General features: G+C 32.5%; 1 protein-coding gene across 1 annotated transcript in view; it reads left to right on the top strand.

Moving 5' to 3' along the window:
- The window catches only part of LOC137825778 (putative LRR receptor-like serine/threonine-protein kinase At1g56140), a 31,946-nt gene extending 14,873 nt beyond the window's left edge, over window positions 1-17,073 (top strand). Inside the window, exons 6-15 of the mRNA XM_090297634.1 lie at window positions 130-194; window positions 11,335-11,687; window positions 13,458-13,653; window positions 13,783-13,836; window positions 13,933-14,088; window positions 14,900-15,018; window positions 15,314-15,524; window positions 15,595-15,823; window positions 15,911-16,061; window positions 16,214-17,073. Coding sequence (XP_090153760.1) covers window positions 130-194; window positions 11,335-11,687; window positions 13,458-13,653; window positions 13,783-13,836; window positions 13,933-14,088; window positions 14,900-15,018; window positions 15,314-15,524; window positions 15,595-15,823; window positions 15,911-16,061; window positions 16,214-16,567 — 1,888 coding nt within the window. The 3' untranslated portion in view covers window positions 16,568-17,073. The remainder of the gene's footprint in view (window positions 1-129; window positions 195-11,334; window positions 11,688-13,457; window positions 13,654-13,782; window positions 13,837-13,932; window positions 14,089-14,899; window positions 15,019-15,313; window positions 15,525-15,594; window positions 15,824-15,910; window positions 16,062-16,213) is intronic.
- Window positions 17,074-17,479: the final 406 nt, after the last annotated feature.

The following is a 17,479-nucleotide window of genomic DNA, read 5'->3' as shown; positions in this document are numbered from 1 at the left end:
ATAAGAAAATAAAAATAAAATGATACTGGTGGTTGAGAAAATAAAAGTGAAAAATAGTGTTATCTATAGAAAATACTCATATGTGAATTTCTCCCATCTAAAAAAATAACTGTTTTTATTTTTTTGCAGTGGTTTGCCTAGTGGGCTCGGCTGTCTCCAGAAAAATTTTCCTTGCAATAGTGGAGTTGGAAGATGTAAGTATCACTTTAAACTATTTTCTCTCTAAAGTGATAAGAAAATATATCTCATATATATATATATATATATAATCGATTTAAATTGTAATTTGTTAGAACTTACTCATTATACAAAAGTTTACTTTGAGCTATTTTCATTGAAATCAAAATTATACTATAGAATCTTTCAAGAATATTTAAATACACTGTATCTAGTTCAGATGTGTAATCTAGTAAAGCATATCTTTTATATATATAACACAAAACTCTTATGTAATTAATTATCAATTTTTTATAATTCACTACATTACTAAAAATAAATTATATAAAATATAAATATATGTTAGAAAGATATAGTTTAAAATTTTAAACTACCAAGATTATTTTTTTTTATAAAAAAATCTCTTTTTCTTTAAATTTTCTTTTTAATTTTAAATTTTTTTGATTCCTTATACTTGCTTTGCATGACCTTTAAGACACATAATACATAAACATAAGCTTCATTTAGGTTTGGCATGGAGAGAAGCCAAAATAATCTAATACCATTATCTTTTGCTTCTTGCTTCAACTTATCATCCTCTTCATTTATATGCAACAAAAAAACTATGTATAAAATTAATAATTGAAAAAATTACCACAAAATTTAAGAACGTGGTTGTTTTTTTAATTGTTGTATTAAAAATGGACTTTAAGCATAACTCAACCCTAAGGTTGAGGTTTGCATCCACTTATATACAATGAATTGTCCTCATCTCTAGTCGATGTGGGATCTCCAACACACTCCTCTCACGCTGAGAGTGACAGCAGCTCGTGCGTGGGATAACATATTATGGGTGGTGGCCTGATAAACCCAACAAATACTCGCTAGGATAGACTCGAAATTGCTTTGATACCATATTACAGAAGTGGACTTTAAGCCTAACTCAAACCAAGATCACTTGCATAGTTGTAGGGAACGAGGTGTTCGACTACAATCTCTCTCAGCTTATAGTAAATCTCCTCCCTGCAATGCAAAGTATGTACAATGCTCTGGTTAATCTAGGACTAGCACAACAGGTTACTATTACTTCTGCTCATTCTTACAAAATTTTAGTCTCCTCGTTTCCTCCTTCATCAGGGGTATTCAGGCAAGATCTGATACAATATATTCAACCCGGAGCCTAAATTTTGGAATCAACTATGGGCAAATAGCCGACAACCTTCCATCTCATTCTCGTGTGGCTACTCTTATAAAATCTCTGAATGTCACCAAAATCAAACTCTATGATTCTGATCCAAATGTTCTATCTGCATTCTCCAATTCAGACGTGGAATTCATCATAGGAGTTCGGAACGAGGATCTGCCGAGTTTGAAGGACCCTTCTAATGCTCAGAGCTGGATTCAACAGCATGTTCAACCTTATATTTCACAAACCTCACCTCATTGAGCCGGTTTTATGGGATTCAGTTAGGCTTAAAGTCCACTTCTTAACATGGTATCAAAGTCATTTCGAGCCTATCCTAGCGAGTATTTGTTGGGTTTATCAGGCCACCACCCATATTATGTTATCCCACGCATGAGCTTCTATCTATCACTCTCGGCGTGAGGGGTGTGTTGGAGATCCCACATCGACTAGAAATTAGAGCCTTTCATTGTATATAATTGGATGCAATCCTTAACCTCATGAGCCGGTTTTATGGGGTTGAGTTAGGTTTAAAGTTCACTTCGTAACATGTTGTGTGAGGTAACATTAACAACTCAAAAAGGGTCATTTTAACATTTTGTTAGTAGTTTTTGTGTATCACTTGCTAAATATTGATTTATTTATTAGTATTTTGTTTAGATTTAACTACATATTATATTTCAATTAGGTAGCTCACTTTTACTAAAAAATAATTTTGCCTTTAAATTTTGTTCTGGTACCGCCAATATAGTTGTCTTTTAAGGACAAAACCGTGATGGAGCACCGACCTCTAAAGTGGACAATACCTCAGATGCGGTGATTGACCCAAGCGGTGCTATCTCTCGAACTTGAGGTTGACGGGTTGGGGGAGGAAGGAGTATATACACTGCCTTTGGCCTCGACTCCTGAGCGATATATAACTATATTGGCGACACTGGAACAAATTTGAAATGTTACTCTTAAATTTTTTTAATTGCGTAATTTGGTTCAATTAATTTAAATTCTTAGTTTGAATAGGGTATTTTAACTTCAACTTCTACAAAATTTATTTATTAAACATTTTAAATTAAAACTTTAATACTAAACTTTATGAAAAGCCAATTTTTAAATAATTAGTAATTTAAAGAATTATTTTTATTTTGCTCCACTTAATTTCTAATAATTTCATACTAATAAAACAATAACAACGTCCAAATTAATAATAATAATATTATTATTATTAATAATAATAAATAGTTATAAATAGTTGTAGTATTCATAATGGTAACATATCATATAACCATATCATATAACCATGTGAGGATATGAGAATTTTGTTTACTATAATGACTACTAAGTCAAAAATTTAAGATAATAAGTTTATATTTTATTCATTCTTATTTAATACGGAATTTCCAACTTACACTTGAAATTTTAAGACTATCTTCCTCAAGTTTAACACTCTTTCTCTCATAGGAACATGTATTAATAGTTTCATCAACTGAGAATTATTGTTCAACTTTATAATAGAAAATTGTTAGTTGAACGAGAGTTTCCTAAAAGAGAAAATTTTAGTTTTAATATTTGTTTAAGAATGAATTATGTTATGGACGTAGATTGAAGTTTGTCAAAACTTCGATTAAACCATGCTATTTTATGTGTGTAATTATTCATTATCCTTCACTTATTTACCTTCTAGATGTTTCTTTTTGTGGGTTTTGTTGTTATCATTTTATCGTTTATGTGGTAGATTACCTGCAGTGAGTTTCTTTGATTTATTCCATAAAAAATTGATTTGAGGAGTCTGGAATTCAATCATCATGACTTCCACAAAATATGAGGTTGAGAAATACACTAATTTGAATGATTTCAAATTGTGGCAATTGAAGATATGTGCTCTTCTAGTTCAATAGAGCTTCCTTGAAGCTTTAGAAGGAGAAATCAAGCTTGAAGTAGCCATGGAAAAGAAGGAAAAGAAAGCGTTATTGGAGAAAGTTTCATAACGCGCTTTCTCTTAGCCTCGATGACAAGATGTTGAGGCAAGTGTCGTAAGAGAAGCTTGGAAGCTTGTGCATGACGAAGTCCTTAGTTAATCGTTTATATCTTAAGAAAACATTTTACTTGTATAAGATGAGTAGCGAAAAGGAAATTAGCGAACAACTGGATGAAGTCAACAAGTAGATTCTTGATATGAAAAATATTGATGTTCAAATTGATCATGAGGAATAGGCGTTGTTTTTTTTTTCTTTTTCTTTTTTGCCTAAGATGCATGATCATCTCAAGGAAATCCTATTGTGCATAATAAATACTCTCTCTCTTTAGGAGGTTCGAGTTGCACTAAGCTCGAAAAAGTTGAATGACAAGTTTGACTTGAAAGCATCCAATGTAGAGATGACCTTATAGCAAGGAAAAGATTGTCTACTAGGATAAGGGAAGAGTTAGAAGGAGGTCAAAGTCAAATACTCATGAAGGGGGAGTTGCATTGTTTATTAGATGTTAACATTGTAAGAAGGATGGTCAAACTAGAAAGTTCTATCCACAAAGACTAAAAAAGCCAAAAGCATTAGTAGAGTGTTTGGGTCTGATAGACAATTTGGTTAAGATAGATTGTCCATGTCGGATGAAGCAACTCTAGTGGAAGACGATTATGAATCATCAAAGGTCCTCACAGTGTGAAGCAGTACTAATGATTGTGAATGGATAATGGACTCAGGTTGCTCATAACTTATGAAACCTAACTGTTTATGGTTATAAGAATTTACAAAACTTGAATGAGGTTCAGTTCTCCTTAGCGATAACAAGTCCTATAAGATAATTGGGTTGGAACGTCAAGTTTTGTCTACATATTGGAACGGAGGTGTTACATGAAGAAGTTAGGCTTGTACCTAGTTTTAAACTTAAATTTATATCCCTTGTTGAACTAGAAAATGAGGGATGTATTTAAAGGTGAGAGGGGAGTGTTGAAGGTGTTGAGAAGATCCATGATAGTGATGAAGGGTGTGAGGAAGAATAACTTGTATGCCTTGGAAGGTGTCTTAAATATGGGTCAGTGTCTACTGTTGAGAAGATGGTATTGTTTAAGATCGAGATATGACATAGGAGGTTAAATTATGTAAGTGAGAAAGGCTTAGTTGATTTGAAGAAGCAGGAAAATTAAACTACTACGATTCTATAAACATTGTGTCCAATGTAAAACCTGCAAAATTTGTTTTAATATAGAATAGCATAGGACAAAAGGAACCCTTGATTACATTCATGTTGATCTATAAGGACCATCTTCAGCTCCATCACATTGTGGAGCTAGATACTTCCTATCAATTGTTAAAGATTACTTAAGAAAGTTATGAGTCTATCCTCAGAAGGTCAAGGACAAAGTCTTTGATAATTTTAAGAGTGGTAAGCATCTAGTGGAGACCAAGGCGATAAGACAGTGAAGAGGTTTAGAATTGATGATTGTCTTTAATCATGTTCAAAAAATTTAACACCTAGGAGAGTGACATAGCAAGGCACTCAACAGTTGCAGGGACTCCTTGACATAATTCCCTAGTAGAGACATTGGATAGGACCATTCTGAAATGAGTGAGATCCATATTGCTAAATGTTAGTTCCAAAGGCTTTTGGGCTGAAGCTACTAGTACTGTCTACCTAACCAATAGATGTCCCTAAATAGTGCTTGATATGAAGACCCTGAGGAAATTTAGTCAAGACAATCGGCCAACCTTGGAAAAATACAAATATTTGGTTCCATTTACTCACATAAGGCAAGGAAAAATGCATGTTTCTAGGCTATCTAGAAGGTGCGCAAGGATATCATTTATGGTGTCTTGAGCAAAGATTCAAGAAGCGTATCATCAGTTGGAACGTCATCTTCAATGAAACTGAGATGATTCATAAGCCAATATAGTTTCAAAATGTGAGCTTGAGAGTAATTGTGATGGTGAGAAGGAAAACATTTAGATGGAGTTTGATAAACAAGAAGCTTGCGATGAGGATGGTCGCTCTAGTGTGTTTGATGAAGACAAACACTCTATTGTGTCTGATGAAGACAAACATTTCTATGATTACAAACTTGCTAGATATAAAGCAAGGAGGACAATTAGAGCTCCATAGAGGTATGGATATGTAGAGCTTATTGCGTACTCCTCAATAACTCCTAGTGAGGAGTTAGAAGATGAAATTTTTAGTGTATCCTCTACATTAGAAAGTAAGAAAAAGACTTAATGGTTAGATGACATAAATGAGATGATTTTGTTTCATCTGAACAATACCTAGATTCTTGCTTGTAGACATGAAAGTTCGAGGTTGGTTAGTTGTAAATAGATTTTCAAACATAAAGATGGTAATCCAAGAATTGATAAATGAAAATTCAAGGTAAGATTGATCGCTAGAGGTTTTAATCTAAGAGAAGGCGTTCATTATAATGATGTTTTCTCTCCTTTCATAAACTACAAATCAATACGAATGTTGTAAGCCATTACTGGTAAGCTTAACCTTAAGATGAAATAGATGGGCGTTAAGACTAAACTTCTATATGGAGACTTAGAAGAGACCATCTACATGAAGTAGCCTAAAGGGTTTGAGGTAAGAGACAAAAATGCAAAGGAAGAAGTGATTATATGAGTTTATTGCAAGTGTTGGTTTTGAACGTAGCAAGAAGAATACTTGTATCTACGTCAAGTTTCTTATAAAAGATCACTTTATAGTATTATTTATGTGTACTGATGACATTTTGATACCTAGCAATAGGAAGCTTGAGGTTGAAAAGATTAAGGCTAAGTTGAATAACGAATTTGATATGAAGGATTTTTTAGTTACTTGGAAGATTTTAGGAATTAAGATCATAAAAAAACATTATTTGAAGTATCTGTGAGTGTCTCAAAAGATCTACCTCTGAAAAATTCTTGACATGTTTGGAATGAAAAACTTGAAAGATGTGTCTACATTACTTGGTTCTCAGTATAAGCTAACTGATGAACAATCTCTTGAGACAGTGGAGGAACAAAATTATATAGATGGTATTCCATATGCAAATATTATTGGTTCTCTGATGGACATGATGGTTTGCATTCGATCGACATAGCCTCTGTTGTGAGTGTTGTTAACAAGTTCATGTCAAATCTTAGGTGAGCTCACTATCAAGCTCTTGGAAGATTTTTAGTATATTGTGGAGTTAGACAACATGCCAGAAATTTTGGGTATTTAGACACCAAAAAATCTCTCACATGTTATGTGTTTATTGGATATGTTATTGTAATAAGTTGGAAGGTCAATCTACAGAAGGTAGTAACCTTTTCAACATTAAAGCAAAGTATATTTCCATCTAAAGTAGTGAAGGAAACCTTATGGCTCAGCGGTCTATTGTGACAAAATCAGTGTTATATAGTTATCAAAGAACCAAGTCTACGATGAAAGAACAAAACATATTGACATCAAGCTATATTTTGTATGAGAGGAGATTGCTCGAGGATTTGTAAAGGTAATAGAGGTCTCAATAGATCATAGTTCCTCTAATAGGATTACAAAGGTTTTATCATGCATAAAGTTCTTTCATTACTTGGATTTCTCAAGAAATAAAGAGAATAAAATAGAATGATTCTCACTTATTATTTCTCCTTACATACAATGAATATATATACATAATGGGAAAGATAATCTTGTAATCCTATCGCTCTTAATCTTAATAAAACAATATCCCTCAAATTATGAGATTTATAATCTGAAATTAAGATAACATAGATAGAATTGAAGCCCCAATAAATACCAAAATTAAAACTAATATGATAAAATTAAAACCAATAAAATAAATATCGAAAGTTTCCTAAAATAACTCAACACTCACCTTTAAACTGGTGAATAAGTGTTTTCCATTCCCAACTTGGATATAATTCTTTCAAAATTATTGTTGTTCAGCGTCCCTTGGTAAGTATATATGCAAGTTGTCCTTGAGAAGAAACATAGTGTTCAAATCATGTCGTTGTTAAGCTTCTCTTTAATAAAATGTATGACCATTTCAATATGTTTAGTTTTTTCATGTTGTACTGGGTTATGAGCTATGCTAATTACATATTTGTTGTCACAATTTAGTTTCATAGGTCCATCACATTTAATCTTTAAGTCTTTCAGTATAATTTCTAGCCACAATAGCTCACATATCCCTTTTGCTATTGCTCGCAGTTCTACTTCAGCACTAGACCTGGCTATACAACACTTTTCTTTTTACTTTTCCAAGTTACTAAGTTTCTACCAAGGAAGTGTAATAACCAGTAGTTAATCTTCCATCAACAACTGAACCTGCATAGTCAACATCAGTATATGTTTCAAGATTGAGATTCCCGTTTCTTTTGAACAAAATTTCTCTTCTTGGTGTTCCTTTCAAATACTGGACAATCCTAAGAACAACTTGTAAATATGCTTTCTTTGGTTGATGCATAAACTAACTTACTACACTCACAACAAAATATATGCCAGGTTTAGTATGAGATAAATAGATAAGCCTTTGATACATTTCTTTACCAATAACCACACCATGCTCTAGGTGACTATTTCAGCCCCTAAGACGTCTTCCTTAGTTTGCATCCTGTTTTTGTCTCAATTTTCCTTATACATGCAGGTGGTACCTCTATGTATGTTTCTTCAAGATCCTCATGTAGAAATTAATTTTTACATCAAATTGCTGCAAATTCCAATCACGGTTTGGTGCCAAGGATAAAATAAATCTGATCAAGTTCATTTTCCAATTGGGCAAAAGTCTCCAATTAATCCACTCCCTATGTTCGATTGAATCCTTTTGCTACAAACCTAGCCTTATACCTTTCAATAGTTCCATTAGTCTTATAATTTATTGTATAAACACACTTGGATCCAACATGTTTTTTACTAGGTGGTAGAGTGACCAACATCCAAGTATTCCCCCAAAATCTTTTTGGAACATTATTTTAAAAGAGGATTGCTTTCGTTTGTTCTAAAATATGTTGAACATTATTTTTTTTTATTTTTTTCTCAACAACTCCTTTTTGTTGGGTGTATAAACACAACAAGATTCATGATTTGTCCTTTTATTTTGAAACAAAAAGAGTCTAATATACTATTAAAATAATCCTTAGAATTATTCAACTTAAATTTCTTATAACCACCCCAAATTTTGATTTCAGTGACACAAATTGCATAATGACATAACTAACCTCATATTTGTTTTTAAGGAGAAAAAATCATGTTACTCTTGTACACCAATAAAAATTAATAAAACATTTAACTCCTAAAATATTTGCAATATTAGAGGAACCTCACACATCAGGATGAACTAGATAAAACAAATTAGAACTTATTTTATTAAAAGTAGGAGGAAATGGAACTTGTTCATGTTTTTCCCAATTCACAAATCTCACAATGAAGATTTTGCATATTTAAATTCAAAATACTCAAACAAAGAAAGAAACAAAAGTTTTTTAACACAAAATGAGTTATGTCAGGGAGGACAATGATATAAATGAAAATTTCATGGTTGTGTATTAAGGATTCGGTCATTAAAGAGTGACTCTTAATAAACTAGTTCAAGTCTTTCATGTAGGAAAATCATTCCACTCTCTAGCATGTTCAATCCTCCTATTTGATTCCTTGCCTTGCAATATATAAAAAATTCAATTAAAAGAGAGATTTTTGGTAAGTTTTTGAATGAATTTTATATTTGTGGACAATCTAGGATCATGAAGGACATTTTTTAGGAATATGATTGGGTTTACTTGGATACTCCTTGACCAACTGTAATTATCACGTTTTCATCTCCTGCGGAGATATTTGTTGTTATTAGGACATGGGAAAATGTGAAAAAGAATTCAAGGAATGGTGTCATGTGATCACCGACTCTAGAGTCTAAAATCCAATGATTGGTAAAAGGTGTATTTGAGCATTAAATTCACAAAAAAATGGTAACTCACTAGAATATGTCAACAAACACATACTTGTTGGTTTTTCCTTATTATTATGGAAAAACCTTACTCTTTTATACACCCATGAATCAGGACAAAAAAAAAATGCAGCAATGCAGGCCGGAATTGTGTAAATCTTTGATACCATCTCAAAAATAAAAGAGAATAAAGGAGAATGTTTCTCGCTTATTATTTCTCATTACATACATTGAATATATATATATATATATATATATATATATATATAAATGAGCAATATAATCTTGGAATCCTACCGCCCTTACTTTTAATAAAACAATAACTCAAATTATAGGATTTATAATATGAAATAAATATAAAAAATATACATAACTGAAGCCCCAATAAATATTGGAAATAAAACTTATATGACAGAATTAAAACCAATAAAATAAACATTGGAAGTTTCCAAAAATAACTGAACACTCCCCAAGTTGGTGAATAAATATTCCCAACTTAGATATAGTTCTTTCAAAATTATTGTTGTTTAGGTCCTTGGTAATTATACCTACAAGTTTTCCTTGTGAAGAAACATATGGTGTGAAAATCATGTTGTTGTCAAGCATCTTTTTAGTGAAATGTTTCTACATTTCAATATGTTTAGTTCTATCATTTTGTATTAGATTATGAGTTGTGCTAATTGCATATTTGTTGTCACAATATATAGCTTCATATGTCAATCCCATTTTTTCTTCAAGTATTCCCGTATAATTTCTCCCTCCAAGCCGTACATACGACTTTCATCGAATACGGTTTTCCACATAATTCTATATGTATCTATGATATCTAGTATGGAATTCTGTTTACTTTTTAGCTATAATAGCTCACATATTCCTTGAGTCATTGGAAATTTTGCTTTAGTTATATTGGACCCGTTTTGCTTTCGATGAGGAAGTGAGTTTATGTCGATTCATCCTTAGAAAATCAACTTGTAAGGTGAGGATTGTCCCCAGTTATAGTGTAAATTAGTCATATCCCTAGTCGATGCGGGATCTCCAACACATACCCCTCATGACGAGTCATGTACATCTTGTGCATGGGTTTAGATATTGTGAGTGGTTCGATAGGTGCCTGATAGAGGGTGGCATAATAAGTTCATCAAACCTTGCTAGAATAGATTCTAATATCATATTAAGAAGTGAACTTTAAGCCTAATTCAATCTTACAAAATTGACTTGTAAGATAAGGAAGGATTTTCCCCACTTATATACTATAAATTGATATTATCTCTAGTCGATGTGTTATATCCAACTAGATTTGATCCAATTGATTGGTGATTAAGTCTATATTGGGCTTAATGGTAGACAATTCTTCTCGCTCGGATGTTATGTGTTGAACCAAGGTGGATATTTGTGAGGATTAGTTTAGTAAAAATCTTTTTAAGTTTCTTAGACTGTTTGACTACTCTAGATTCTCTGATGGTTCGAGATCATTTGATGGTTCAAATGTGTTTGTCTTGACCAATGAATTTGTCTTCAACAACGTGTATAAGAGCATTTGATGACATTGGACCATCTTCCAGCATCATACCTTAACTTCCTCTTGATCTTGTATAATCTGAAGAGTCTGCCTAACTAACGTTTCAAGCTCAGTAGTGAAAGCATTTTGATGCATTCTTTGTTAATTTAGACGTGGAAGTTAGTTATGATAGTTATTTTGTATAAATAGGATCCTGTATTAGTAGTTTTGTCAACTAAGAGTTGTTTCTCAATTATATAATAGAAAACTATTAGTTAACCTAGAGTTCACACAGATATTGTTTGATAATGAATTATATAAACGTATATTGAAAGTTCATTAGAACTTCAATTGAACCATATTATTTAATACTTCCTTGTCCTTCCTTCATTTACTTCCTAGTTGTTTCTTTTGTTGGTTTTTTTATTATTTTTTATCGTCCGTGTGATAGACAATTTGAAGTAAGTTTGTTTGAGCTATTCCACGACATTGTCGGATACTCTCCTTTCCTCTTTTAATACATGTAAAAGAAATAGAAGGCTTTACCTAAATTCAATTTTGTTACTTAAAACTAATTTGAAAATATTGATTGGTTTGATCTATGATTTTATGCAGATTCTAACTTTGCAATCAAGTGTGGTGGTCCCCAAATTTTATCGACAGAAGGAAATGTGTATGAGGCGGACAATGCTACACTTGGTCCTGCTACATACTTTGTTACAGAAGCAAAAAGATGGGCTGTTAGTAATGTTGGACTTTATACTGGGAGCAATCAACCCAACTACAAAAGCGTTGTGCTCTCGGAGATCCTCCAAACAGCACGACAATCTTCTTCATCATTAAGATATTATGGTTTGGGGTTGGAAAATGGCTTTTACAACATCACCCTTTCATTTTCAGAAATAGCTATTTCGAGTGATACTACATGGAAGAGCCTAGAGAGGCGAGTCTTTGATGTCTATATCCAGGTACTTGGAAAACACAATAAAGGTGCAACAATATACTTAGAGACTTATTATAGTCGGTTTTATGAAAGAAAATATATGATAGGAGGAATCTGTTTTATTCAGTATAGCAACAGTATAATTTATAACCTTTCAAATAGAATAGGTAAAACTAATGTGTTGCGCCAAGATTGCTGAAATCTGAGATAACTGAGATAATTGTTAGCAGTAGATTGAATTGAACTACAGCCTCTTATTTTTGTGTCATGAGAAAATTCTAAAACCTACACTTAAATAATATCTTTAACACTTCTTATGTTATCAACAAGAAGAATATTTAGATATATTCACCTTTGTTGTAATAAATACATTAACTATCCAATCAAGCTCTTATACCATCCTTCATAAGAGCACAATAATCTTACTAAACTTCTCTTTTTGATTTATTGATGTACTAACGGAATGTACATGCAAACTCTAGAAGAGGGTGGTTGAATAGTGGATACAATTTTGTTTATATAAACACTAGATCTTCTAACAAAGATTGTTGAGTGAGAAAAAATACCCCTACAAGTTTATACTAATTCACCCTAAACTTTTCAGCTATATTCAATTTCCCTTTAAGTAACTATTTAAACGAGTGTAATCACTCTTGATTTTTAAAGGTACACAAACCATTATTCCTTCAAAATTTCACTCTAATTAAGAACTCAAGTGTTTCCAATTGTCACTTTTGGTTACAATAAGTTAATATGTTCTCAAGGAATAACTCTTTAAGAGGATAAACAAAAACACCTCCTTTCTCAGGTGGTTACTTCACAAAATCAAGAATACAAAAGTTTTCACACTCCCGAAGCAAATACACTCTTAGTAGACAAGCTTTTGGCATTGAAAAATGATGGTCATGATTGTAACGAGAGTAGTAGAGATAATAGTGATGATGGTGAGAGTGGTGACAACCATGGGAAAGTAGTAAAGGTTGCTATAACAGTGAGATTGAAGGTAATGATGACAACAACATAAGTGAGGACATGATACTTGTAGTTATTATGATGACATAGTGATAGCGATGAGAAAATGATAATGATGTGACAATAATAGAAGTGATGGTAAAGGTTTTGACAAAAATGATGAAAGTGGTGGTAGTTGGTATAACAATTATGTCGTGATGGTGGTTGTTGTGACAAAGATGATTTTATCAGAGACAATATGTATAATAAGGAAGCTACAACAACAAATATTGTGAAAGTGTTGATCATCCTTAACAGTAGTAAAAATAATGGCGATGATAACAAGAACATTGATAACAACAGTGATAGTGACGATGATAGTTGTAAATAAAGGCTAAAGTAACATGAGAGTAGAAAGAATGTTGACTATCTTATTCAATTACTTTCTAACTCAATTCCTTCTAAATAAGAAATACATTATTCGAGGATAAAAGAATCATATTGTATCAATTCAGCAAACAAATTGATTACAATGATATAAGATAATTATTTTATTTTATCTTAAATATCTGGTCACGAAACAAGGCTAAAGAGTTTATGACGTATTATTCTATATTTGATGGGTATATATAGTAGAGAAGGGAATATATATATATATATATATATATATATATATATGCATATCTTGTTTGTTGTCCAAGTCAAATTCATGTAACCAAGTTGTTTTTGTTGTTAAGTAGTTTGAATCGATGCGGTGTCATTTTTTAGCACACAAAAAATGTTGACACTCTCGTTTGCTGTCTTTTATTCTACCTTCTGTTTTCTTTCCATTTGAATATTCCAGGGGACACTTGTTCGTAAGGATTTTGACATACTAAAGGAAGCTGGGGGTTCCTACAATGGTATAATAAAGAAATTTAGGTCTGAAGTTCTCCAAAATTATCTTGAGATCCATCTCTTTTGGGCTGGAAAAGGGACATGCTGCATACCAGTTCAAGGCACTTATGGGCCCTTGATTCAAGCCATTCTTGTTATCGCAGGTAAGACTGAAAAAAATGTGGCAGTTCAAATGTTTATTTAGAAACCTTTCGTGATGTATAATCTCTTGTTTGTTAAATATTAAAAGGGAATTGTTTCTTTGAACTTGATAGAATGTGTATGTTGTACAGATTTCACACCTACAGTCAGTAACGAACCTCCGAACAGCAAAGAGAATAAAACTGGTTTAAATTACTAACTTCTCATCATATATATTCTCTTCTAACCTAAATATTCAAGATTTTTATTTTTTATTTTGATATTGTGTGTCTTTATTGTAGATTTTCCAGATAATGTCAACACTGGACCTACGAGCAGTAAAAAGGGCAGTACTGGTCTTATTGTTGGAATTGTTGTTGCTGGAGTTATAAGCTTTCTATCAGTTTTTGTGTTTTTATATATCATTTATAGAAGAAAACACCAAAATGATGATGAAGGTATTTGTATAATATTTCTCTCTAACTACTAGAATAGTTTTTGCTTATCATAAATGTTCTTCTAGACTATATGTTTAAATCTATTGAATGTCAAACAATATATTTTAAGATCTAGTGGTATATGATGCAATGGGAATGGAGAAAGGTGTGGTTCCAATGGGAAAAACTACTATTAAATCATTCAATGCTAGAAATTAACCAAAGCATACCAAAACAAGATGAAGTGGATACCTGGATATGAAAGCTAACAAGGTTTGGGAACTAATGTAGATAACAGTAGTATGGTCCTTATGATTTCAGAGAAATGAAGTTCCTTTTATAAATTGTATATATAACTCTGATGTAGAAAAGATTTTCATTATGGCTCAGTTGTGAGCATGGGCTTGGATTACCAATAGAGTGACAAAAGCTGGTTTCACATTTACCCCCATTTCTTATCTGCAGTATCTACAAAAAATAAAATTATATCATTGGAAACATGAGAAAACTATGTTGTTCATGCATTTGTACCCGATGAAGATTAACATTGTCCCAACTACATGAGTAAACTATGTTGTTCATATATGTTTGCAATTCATGCATAAATACATTACGTCTTTGTTATTGTACATATTCAGTTGTTGTGTGTCCTTGTATATATAATATCTTCTTGTACCACACTTTGTCTCATGATATATTTCTTTTAGCTGAGAAAAGAAAATCAAAACATTCTAGAAAAGCTGCTTTTAAACTTGAATAACAAGAAAATCGAGCATTTACTGTTTTTGTTTTCTTATTCAACCTTAACCTTGTTCATAATATGATTTTCCAGAGCTTCTAGGAATTGATACAAAGCCATACACTTTTAGCTATTCTGAGTTAAAGAACGCTACAAATGACTTCAGTCTCGAAAACAAACTTGGCGAGGGAGGTTTTGGATCTGTTCATAAGGTAATATGAGCTCCCATACTTAAAGATAATGGTGTTCTCCACAAAAGGTTATAATAGATACCAGTTTAAATCATACTAGTGGAAACTAGTCAATGGTGGAACCATGATCATTTGAGGTGAGAATGCTTTTGTAAACCATAAACTTTTTGTGCTTCCTAATTACTTCAAGAGGTTGAAACAAGTCTTGTTATGCTTTGAAACACTTATACAGTTGTGAAGAAAATTTTATATATTGATATTTGGAATTTTAGCTTGTTTAATGTAATAATTTTGTTGGAACTATTTGTTCTTGTAGGGGACACTAAATGATGGAAGAGCTATTGCTGTGAAACGACTATCAGTAGGATCCAATCAAGGGAAGAGTCAATTTGTGACTGAGATTGCTACCATATCAGCTGTGCAACATCGTAATCTAGTCAAACTATATGGGTGTTGCATTAAAGGGAGAGAAAAACTTCTTGTTTATGAGTATCTAGCAAATAAGAGTCTTGATCAAGCATTATTCGGTATAAGAAATTCACAAGTTTTATGTTCTCATTTTCATTTTCACAAATAACAAAGGTTTTGTTTGGGCAGGAAATCGTTTAACACTTAATTGGTCCACACGCTATGATATTTGCATGGGTGTTGCTAGAGGTTTAACTTATTTACATGAAGAATCACGTCTCCGAATCATACATCGTGATGTGAAGGCTAGTAACATTTTACTTGACGATGAGCTTATCCCAAAAATATCAGATTTTGGGTTGGCCAAATTGTATGATGATAAAATGACCCATATGAGCACTCGTGTGGCTGGGACAATGTGAGTCTTCATCATCTTTCATATCTTTTTTTCTGTATCCCATTTATATAAAATATTGATATATACACTTAAATTCTTGTGATGAAGTGGATATCTTGCACCCGAGTATGCCATGCGTGGACACCTTACAGAGAAAGCAGATGTGTTTTCCTTTGGTGTTATGGCTCTAGAGTTAGTCAGTGGAAGACCAAATTCTTATTCAAATATGGAAGAAGAGAAGGTGTATCTTCTGGAATGGGTATGCATGTTCTCTTCTTATACTAATTATATGGTAAAATTTCTATATAAAAAACTAGTTTTAAGTAGTTGTATCTTCTTGGTTTATTAAATTGTTTGATACAACAAAACATTGTTGTCATTTGAGCTTTTTGGTTAATGTTTTGTTTTTAGGCATGGGAACTTCATGAGAGCAACTGCATAAGCGATCTGGTGGATCCTAGACTGATAGAATTCGATGAGGAAGAAGTAAAACGCATAGTAGGAATAGTGCTTTTATGCAGTCAAGCATCACCAATATTACGACCATCAATGTCACGTGTTGTGGCAATGCTTTCAGGAGACATGGAAGTGAGTAGTGTCACTACAAAGCCTGGATACCTGACTGATTGGAATTTTGAGGATGTGAGCAGCTTCATCACTAACATAACAAGTTATGAGAATTCACCATCACGAGCCACCATACTTGATGGACTTCACCAGTCACCAATAAGTGCTTCTAAACCGATCCTTGATAGAAGTACTTAGGGAACACTCAAGCTGCACACAGCATTTTTTCGGCACCGGTGCATCCTAGAGTGTAAGCTGTCGATAAAATGTTTAAAATAACAAAAATAGGTTAGATGTCAGAAGTGGTCAAAGGGTATGAAGAAAATTTTGTTATTTAAATTTCAGCCCCCTGATAAGAAATCAAGAACTCAAGATTTTGGCCGAGTCTTCAAAATCCTAAGCAGTGTCTGGAAGGCTGAAAGTATACTGTGTATTGGCAATTTGCTCATCAATGAGTGTGAAGCGACACTTTGCTAGTGAGTTTGGTTGAGGAGGCTTGACAGAAGATCCGATTGAAGGGATGGTTTCTCATTGAAGGTTTTCTTTTCTTCTCTCCCTTTGAAGCTCAGTTTTAAACGTATTGTGTATTGCTGTAGAAGTAGTGTTTGCAGTAGGACTGTAGATGGATCTGATATTATTTGGGTGCCATAGTTCTGTGAGTAATTGTATTAACATATAATCATTTATCTGTTTTATTTGATTCATGCCGGTGATAGCTTGATTGATGCTGTAATTACAAAACAAAATATGCCATGCCATGTCTCTTGATATATGTTATGGAGAGATACCCTTGTTATAATAACAAAGATAGTATAAAAATAGAACAGTGAACTCCTATAATATTGGGACAAACACACATTTGGTCGATCTGGTAGATATTCAATATTACAACATTGCTTAATATTGCGTCTAGGAGAACCACATTGCTTATAGATAACAATTGAGTTTTACTTCAGATCAACCAAAACTGAGTCAGTTGCTTACTATGTATCAGTCTTTTAATTGTGTTGCAGCTTAACATTGTTTCTTACCGAAGTAGAAAATCATGTAATATAATGAATGCAAGTTACTAGAGTTTCTTTTAGCAAGGGACTTACTGAATGCTTTTTA

This window comes from Phaseolus vulgaris, chromosome 11 (assembly GCF_051622355.1).
Source record: "Phaseolus vulgaris cultivar YP4 chromosome 11, ASM5162235v1, whole genome shotgun sequence".
Classification (NCBI taxonomy): domain Eukaryota; kingdom Viridiplantae; phylum Streptophyta; class Magnoliopsida; order Fabales; family Fabaceae; genus Phaseolus; species Phaseolus vulgaris.
This window is presented reverse-complemented; position numbering and strand designations above follow the sequence as displayed.